Source organism: Mus caroli, unplaced genomic scaffold (assembly GCF_978045245.1).
Source record: "Mus caroli unplaced genomic scaffold, Mus_caroli_1 scaffold_6, whole genome shotgun sequence".
Lineage (NCBI taxonomy): Eukaryota > Metazoa > Chordata > Mammalia > Rodentia > Muridae > Mus > Mus caroli.
Genome location: NW_028227261.1, coordinates 464,200 through 473,123, shown reverse-complemented (window position 1 = coordinate 473,123; position 8,924 = coordinate 464,200). Strand labels below are relative to the sequence as shown.

The 8,924-nt window shown below is 45.8% G+C and overlaps 1 protein-coding gene across 1 annotated transcript; it reads left to right on the top strand.

Moving 5' to 3' along the window:
* Positions 1-3,195: 3,195 nt before the first annotated feature.
* Mrpl20 (mitochondrial ribosomal protein L20) lies at positions 3,196-8,686 on the top strand. Its single transcript, XM_021160820.3, has 4 exons — positions 3,196-3,345; positions 3,437-3,547; positions 6,475-6,552; positions 8,334-8,686. The coding sequence occupies exons 1-4, from the start codon at positions 3,259-3,261 to the stop codon at positions 8,505-8,507; spliced, it is 450 nt and encodes a 149-aa protein (XP_021016479.1). The 5' UTR covers positions 3,196-3,258; the 3' UTR covers positions 8,508-8,686.
* The last annotated feature ends 238 nt before the right edge of the window (positions 8,687-8,924 follow it).

The window sequence follows — 8,924 nt, the reverse complement described above, 5'->3', positions numbered from 1 at the left end:
AAGGACACTGTAGCTGTCTTCAGACACTCCAGAAGAGGGAGTCAGATCTCGTTGCGGATGGTTGTGAGCCACCATGTGGTTGCTGGAATTTGAACTCTGGACCTTCGAAAGAGCAGTTGGGTGCTCTTACCCACTGAGCCATCTCACCAGCCCTATTTCTTTATTTTCACCAGTTCACTGTGTCTCCATAGGTGGCCTAGAACTAATTATAAAGACCAGGCTGCCCTCCAATGCACAAAGATTTGCCTGCATCTACCTTCTGAGTACTGGAGTTAAAGGCCTCTGCCATCAGACCTGACTATTTCATTTAAAATATATGTATGTGTGTGTGTGTATTCCTGAGTGGGATATAGACACTGAAGTGACTACCTCCTGTAGCCAGGCAAGACTTCCAGAGGAGGGAGTGGGACATCAACCCATCCACAAAAACCTTCAATCCAAACTTTGTCTTGCCTACAAGATGTGCAGGGATAAAGATGGAGCAGAGGTTGAGAGAACAGCCAATGAATGAGTGCCCCAACTTGAAACGTACCCCATCCATGTGAGAGCCCACCCCTGACACTGCTAATGATACTCTGCTATGCTTACAGACAGGAACCTAGCATCACTGTCTTCTGAGAGGATTCATCTAGCAGCAGATGGAAACAAATGCCAAACATTAGGCAGAGCTCAGGAGTCTTTTGTAGGAGTTGGGGATAGAACTGGAGGGGTCAGAACTGGATAGCAAGCTGGAGGGGTCAAGGACACCATTAAAAGACCTATAGTCCACAGAGACTGAACCACCAACCCTAGCACATGCAGGGGCTGGACCAACGCAGCTTGCCCTGCATGTGGGTCCCTTAAAAAGTGGAACAGGGGCTGACTTGGACTCTGTTCCCTGCCATTGGATCCCCTTCCTGTTGGCATCTTATTTTTCTTTTCAAGACAGCATTTCTTTGTATAGCCCTGGCTGTCCTGGAACTCACTTTGTAGACCAGGATGGCCTCGAACTCAGAAATCCGCCTGCCTCTGCCTCCCAAGTGCTGGGATTAAAGGCATGCACCACCACGCCCAGCTCCTGTTGGCTTTCTTACTTAGACTGCACGGTTGGGCTTCAGAGGGAGAGGATGTGCCTAGTCCTGTTGGGACTAGATGTCCTAGGGTGGGGTGGTACCCAAGGGGGGCTTTCCTTTCTTTGAGAAGAAGGGGAGTGGGTGATAGTAGGAGGGATTTGTAAGGGTGGGACTGGGAGAAGGGGGTGCTGCAATTGGATGTAAAGTGAATACAAAAATAAATTATTGAAAAAAAAAAGACAAAAGAAACTACAAAAGAGCATGAGAAACACTCAAAGACATAAAAACTCATATTCAGAAACCATAATTGTTTAGTTTCAGACCCTGGGACAGGGAACTCAGGTGTATATTTTACCTATCAAAGCAGACCGGGCCTCCAGGTTCTCCCAGCATCCCTCAGTTCCTACCTGGCATACCTTGCCCCCAACCTTAAACTTTCCAGCCCAGGGACTGAGCTGCCCTTCCACCAAAGGTTCCTCCCTGTATAAGCCAGACATTTTGGCCACTCCTCCTCTTCTCTCTCAATCCTTTGGGCCAAACCTGCCTTTAAATGTTCTAATCTGACTTGAATTGGCTCATTTCACCTGTGAAGAAATAACCTATCATCATCAATAATATAAGCAAAAGAACAGTAAAGTTTAAAAAAATTCCCAAACAAAACAATATGAGACAAAAAAAAAATCTCCCAAAATACCTTTGAATTTGTTTTCTGTTGGCCATCTGGACCTGGGGCCTGTCCTTTTTTTTTTTTTTTTTTTTTTTTTTTTTTTTTTTGGTTTTTTCGAGACAGGGTTTCTCTGTATAGCTCTGGCTGTCCTGGAACTCACTTTGTAGACCAGGCTGGCCTCGAACTCAGAAATCCGCCTGCCTCTGCCTCCCGAGTGCTGGGATTAAAGGCGTTCGCCACCACGCCCGGCTCAGGGGGCCTGTCCTTAAGGTGTGGTTTGTAGTATACTGTGTAAGACTCCCTGTGTAAGACTTTCCCTCAAGAAAAAACTAATTTTTCTTTTAGGAGCAGCTGGCAATTGGAGATAGCTTCTTGGGGGTGAGAGTTCATGTCTACTTGCTCATCTGGGACTTGACAGACAAATGTTTTACTTTGTTGTTTTTGAGACAGGGTTTCTCTGTGTAGCCCTGGCTGTTCTGGAACTCATTCTGTAGCCCAGGCTGGCCTTGAACTCAAGACATCCATCTCTCTCTGCCTCCTGAGTGGATCGAAGGTATGTGCCACCACCATCTGGCTTGGTAGCCAACTTTTTTTTTTTTGCTTTTCGAGACAGGGTTTCTCTGTGTAGCCCTGACTGTCCTGGAACTCACTTTGTAGACCAGGCTAGCCTCGAACTCAAGAAATCTGCCTGCCTCTGCCTCCCAAGTGCTGGAATTCAAGGCGTACGCCACCACCGCCCGGCTGTAGCCAACTTCTTACTCAGACCTTTACTCCAAGTAAAGCTGGTGAATAACCTAAATTCTGCTGTTGTTTTCTTTCTTTTTCTTTTTTAAAAGATCTATTTATTATATCTAAGTACATTGTAGGTGTCTTCATACACTCCAGAAGAGGGCGTCAGATCTAATTACGGATGGTTGTGAGCCACCATGTGGTTGCTGGGATTTGACTTTCGGAAGAGCTGTCAGTGCTCTTAACCGCTGAGCCATCTCTCCAGCTCCAATTCTGCTGTTCTTAACGAGTTGACTGTGAGTCCCACTCCGACTGTCAGCTTCGCATTTATCTCCGTAGAGCTTGTATCTCCCACAGCTCCAGGAGCTCCGCCCTCCATACCCCGAAACTTGGCCTCTGTACCTGCGGGAGGTTGGGCTCCATCCCCAGGATACATCTTCAGGACAGTAGATACCTTTGTTCATTTGAGCCTTTGACTCAGACTAGCTGTCTTTAGAATGGGTTTACTTGATTTAATTTCTTTTACTTTCATTTAGGGTCAATTGATGCCCACAGAAGAGCGGATCACCGAGGGTTCTTTGGTGGTTTCTGTAGATCTGATTTCCGTCCGGGATTGCTCACCTACCATCCCCCCTCCAGTTTCTGCTCTAACCATTCACCCGCGTGCGGACTGTCTGGCACAACGGAACTCAGGGAGCGAGTCTAAAGGCGTCCCGGAAGACAGTGCTCGCACACACCCGGCAGGGCTGGCCTTTCTGACCGTTGACCCGGAAGCGCTTATGGCAGCCGGTCGGGATTCGGGAGCCCATCATGGTCTTCCTTACGACGCGGCTCTGGCTGCGGAACCGCCTCACTGATCGCTATTGGCGGGTTCAGGAGGTGCTGAAACACGCTCAGGTGAGTGCGCGTGTCGGGGTCCGAGGCGTGGGGCGGGGGGTGAAGTGCCGCGCTGCCATCCGGACACCCTTCTTCCCTTTTCTTCATCCAGCATTTTCGGGGAAGGAAGAATCGCTGCTACCGCCTGGCCGTCAGGGCGGTGACCAGAGCCTTTGTTAAGTGTACGAAGTCCCGCAGACTTAAGAAGCGGAACCTGAGGACCGTAAGCGCCGCCCCTGGCAGCCCCACCCCAACCCCCAGCTTGTCCTTCATCTCCCTAGAGCTAGGCTCTCTTCCAAACCGGCTTCGGGAGCTCAACCCTCCATGCCCCCAGAGCTTAGCCTTCTTTCTGTAGCCACAGGATGTTGACTTTCATCCCCGAAATTTCCTTTACATCTTTGGACAAAAGTGTTTTTGTTGTTGTTGTTGTTGTTGTTTTTTTTTTGTTTTTGTTTTTGTCATTTGTGAAAGCTGTACTTGTGCGCTGCGTTATAGTTCTTGTAAGTACTTATGAGCTAAGTCAACAGGGCCATAAGAAATGTCATTTCTGACCTTGACAGTAAGAAAGTGTTCCCTAAAGGCTCAGCAGATAAGAGGACATGCTGGTCTTCTATAGCAACTCAAAACTGTTTATACTTCTGGCTCCAAGGGATTTGACTCATTTTGGTCTCCATGTGCACCCACCCACACACATCCTCACAGGACATATCCAAATATATACAAATTAAACAAAACAAAACAAAACAAAACAAACAAACAAACAAAAAAACACCCCAGGACTCCCTAACGTGAATGTGGGTACAGCATGATGGTTGTGTTCATTGTGTGGACAGTGTTGTTGTGGGCTTCTGTTCTGTTCTCAGCTGCACAGGCCTTTGAAGTAGAGTGGTCCTGCCTCGGGACCTGGTGATTTGTTCAGGCCCAAAGTTTCCAGTAGTGTTGTGAACACATGGGAGCATCCATTTATGGGAAGTGAACATTTGCTGCCACTGATGAGGGCCTGGGATCAGTCCTGGTCACCCTGAGATTTTTTTTTTAGAAAATGCACACTTTCTTTAAAGGACCTACTCTGAATGTGTTGAGTTAGGCTCTAGAAGGAGAGCCCAACAATTTGTGTTAACAAACTTCCAGAGATTCTAATACAGGAGCTTTAGGGACTACGGTAAAAGAGCCCCCCCAACCCTCCAAAAAGCTCAAAGCAAAAACAAAACCTACTAATATCTAATGTGTATGAACAGAGGCACATAGGGGTTACACTGAAGAAATCCACAGTTGCTCCTCTTCTGGCAAGGGCCACTTTGATTCCCTCCAGACAGATGTTAAGGTGTTTGTCAGTGTGTAGCACAGACTCTACTAATCCAAACGAGCCAGATCCTCCAAGAACCCTTTCTCCCTTCATAGAGTTGAGTTTGCTATGTTTCTGTGCTGCCACAGAATCTCAACCTTTGTCTTATTGGTACATACAAATAGTTTGCAGCGGCTGACTTCCTTGTCTGTTTTAACTGAGAAGAAGGCACTACTGAGACTGAATGAACCTAGAGCCTTGAACATGCTAGGCATGGACTCTCTGTGTGTGCATGTACTCCTGCATATGCTCAAATGTGGAGGCTCGAGGGTTGTTTTCGGGAGTTTGTTTTTGCCTTCTACCGTGTTGAGGCAGAATCTACCTTGCTGTTCCTGCTGTACTTTGTACTCTAAGCATCCTGGCCCGTGAAGATCTGGCTCAACCATAGGAATGCTAGGACCGCGGGTGTATGCTGCTGCATCCAGCTTTTTGTGTTCCAGATATTGAGCGCACTCAGGTCATCAGGATTGCACAATAATATGAACCTTTGTGGCTTATGAATTTCAGAGCTATATTCCCAGCCATTTTTATATACATGTGTGATGTACAGAGGTCAACTTTAAGTGTACTTCCTCAGCCATTACCTGGTTTTTTTGTTGTTGTTTTTGGTTTTTTTGTTTCTTGTTTTTTGAGGTGAGGACTCTAATTAGGACCTGAACATGCTAGGGTGCCTGGCCTCCAAGCTTTAGGAAAATCAGATGTCACAGAACACTTTTAAGTTGTGAGGCTGGGACTGGAGAGATGGCTCAGAGGTTAAGTGCACTGACTGCTCTTCCAGAGGTCCTGAGTTTAATTCCCAGCAACCACTTGGTGGCTCATATACATAAAATAAATAAATTAATCTTTAAAAAAAATTCTGAGGCTGGACTTGAACTCATGCTATTGCCCAGGCTTGTGGTCATGACTCAGCTATACTGGGGGCTGGATGGAGTTACAGAGCTACCCTACCTGGCCTGGCTTTGCCTGTCTGCCTGTCTTATTTGTTTGTTTGATTGCTTCTGAGATAGAATCTCACTATATAGCCCTGCCTGCCCTGAGCCTTACTGGGCAAACCAAGCTGGCCTTAAACTTGGCCTGCCTCCTAAGTGCTAGAATTTCAGGCATGCAGTATCACCTTAGTTTGCTTGTCATTTATAAAGGAACTTTTTGCTTTACTGTGTTGTGTTGCATTTCATTGTTGAGACAGGGTCTTAAACTGTGTATCTCTGGCTATCCTGGAACTTGTTATGTATACCAAGTTGACCTCTAACTCACAGAGTTCTTCTTCTGCCTCCTGAGTGCTGGGACTAGAAGATTGTACCACTAAGACTGGTTGCCTGCTTTGCTTTTTTGAGACAGTGTCTCACTATGTAACCTGGGCTGGCTGTAACTTCTGGAGTGCTGCCTGCTTGTGATTCATAGTAGGGCTTCTCTGTATGAAATATATCAACCTTTGGTGGTGTTGTTCCTAAAAGCTTGTTTCCTGAGAAGAAACATCTTTTTTACTTTGCACATTTTAGTGCAGTCAGAACCTTTGCTGTAAACAAGATATAGATACAACATTCAGAAATGACTATCAAACCATCCTGGAGTCAGGTGTAAGTGGTACAGATCTTTACTCTTAGCACTAGAGAGGCAGAGGCAGGTAGATTTTTTTGAGTTTGAGACCAGCCTGGTTTGCATAGTGAGTTCCTGAACAGCCAGGGATGCATAGTAAAACCCAGTTTCAAAAAAAAAAAAAAAAAAAAAAAAGGAAGGAAGGAAGGAAGAGAGAGTGAGAGAGAGAAAGTAAGCCAGTACTAAGCATCTCAATGTTTTAATTCTAGCTCTGGATTAATCGAATTACAGCTGCCTCCCAGGAACATGGCTTAAAGTACCCAGCATTCATTGTCAACTTAATTAAGGTAAGTTGAGGCCTTATCAAGGTGCCGAGCATGTAAAAGAATCATGCCATCAGATGTGAGCCAACCTGGTAGTAGTCCATGGGGTAACCACTGCTGCTCCTAGGGCTGTTTCCTAAACTACTCGTCTGGATTACATTCTGGCAACCTGCTTTCAACAAACCCTGTTAATAGTTTAGCGTACTGTGAGCAGAGCATGCCATACCCTTGCCAAGGTACATGCTCTGTATGAAAGGGAAAAGGTAAAAAACTGATTTTAATTTTAGAATTTGAATTTGAGGTTTGTTTGTTTGTTTTTGAGACAGGGTTTCTCTGTGTAGCCTTGGCTGTCCTGGAACACACTCTGTAGACCAGACTGGCCTCAAACACAGAAATCCACTTGCCTCTGCCTCCCAGGTTCTGGGATTAAAGGCATGTGCCACAACTGCCCATCCTGAGGGGGGTTTTGTTTGTTTGCTTGTTTATATTTTTATGTACAGAAATTATTTTGCCTGTGTGTATATCTGTGTATTACATCTGTGCCTGGTATCCTTGGATGCCAGAAGAGGGCATTGGGTCCCTAAGTTACAGATGATTGTAAACTGCCATGTAGGTACTGGGAGTAAACCTAAGTTCACTGGAAGAGGAATAAGTGCTCTTAACTGCTGAGCAGTCTCTCTAGCTGCCCATGGTTTTTCTTTTAAAAGAGTCCAGTGGTAGGCATTCCACTTCCACCTCATCACAGACATTGTTCTAGAGCTTTATAAGGGTCCTCTGGGTGATCTGAGACAATATTATGTCCTCCATTTTACTTATGTGGGCCTGAAGTTCAGAAACTAAATTTAAAGTCACACATCTTCAGGGTGTGATGGTGCAAACCTTTAGTCTAAACACTTGGGAGGCAGGGGCAGAGGGGCAGAGGCAGATAGATCCCTGTGAGTTTGAGGCCAGCATGGCTTAGGTAGTAAGTTTAAGGACAACCAGAGCTACATAATAGACAGACTTTGGGGAAAAAGAGAGGGGGAAAGGGAAGGGAGAGGGAGGAGGAGAAGGAGGGGGAGAGAGTCAGTCACAGGTCACACAGTAGAGTCCACTCAATGCTTGAAAATGGTATTTAATATATGCAGCCAGTTCACCTCTCTTTTCTTGCTTTCTGAAATCACCTGTTACTTTTATCATCATTGCTAGGGTTAAAACCCACGACCTTGTACATGACTTCTGCCATCCAGTTACACTCCCAGGCTTATAGCCTCTCTCTTCTGAGCCAGAAATACCTGCGTCTGTCAACCCCTGTAGTCTTACTTGATGGGAATCACAGTTTAATGATTACAATAAATAGTTATCCCAGGCCAGAAGTTTTAGTGCCCAAGTGACTATTGACCCTAACCATGGGACCTGGGCCTCTACTGGCTTGTTCATGCTACAGCCTCTATCGGCCCCCTTCTTTGTCCTCACTCACATCTATACTACAGAATCCTGCTATGTTCTCCATGCAAGATGTCCTTGCTGTTCCTTTTCCACGGTTCCCAAGTGTTCCACACCAGTAGAATGTTGGCTGGCTACTCTAGACTCAGTAGATATCTTGTGGCTGTGTCCTCCTGTCTGTTCCAACATAGTATCTGCTGTATTCTATTGAAGTAGTTTCTTTTTGTTGGTTATTGTTACTTTTTGAGGCAGGGTATTCTTTAGCAGGCCTGGAACTTACAGGTTCTATGGTGCTGGAAATAAAGGCATGTACCACCACACCTAGTTTTCTCAAGTGGTTTCTGATGCTTATTACAGGCTGTGGTTCTTTGTCTTTCCAGTGCCAGGTGGAGCTCAACAGGAAAGTACTTGTGGACCTGGCCATCTATGAACCAAAGACGTTTAAATCTTTGGCTGCTTTGGCTAAGCGGAGGCAACAGGAGGGATTTGCTGCAGCTTTGGGGGATGGAAAGGAGCCTGAAGGTATCTTTTCCAGAGTGGTGCAGTACCACTGAAGGCTGCAGTGCTATAGACTGTTATAAACAAGATAGGACCAAAAGGACTGTCACCAGTAAGTCTGATTTGTATTTATTTACATTTTAGTAACAGGCCTGAGCCGACAGGTCTTTACTCAGTGACACAGCCCCAAACTGTCCTGTAAAGATTGTACAAATAAAGCCTTTGCAGTGTTGAACTTGTGAGTTATTTCCTGGCATCAAGTAATCCCCCTTTAGGGATATAAAGCTTGTGTACTGCCCATAGACTTGCCATCACTGGCTGCCTGTTGCAGGAAAGGCTGAGTGGGAGTAGCAGGGTTCAGCTCTCATGTTGCTTTTCCTTTTAAGGTAGGGGTCCTATATCAACCCTCCCCCCAGTTGTCTGGTCTGCCTTAAGTAAACATTTAACCTCTTTTGGTCTTTTCCTTGTGTGTG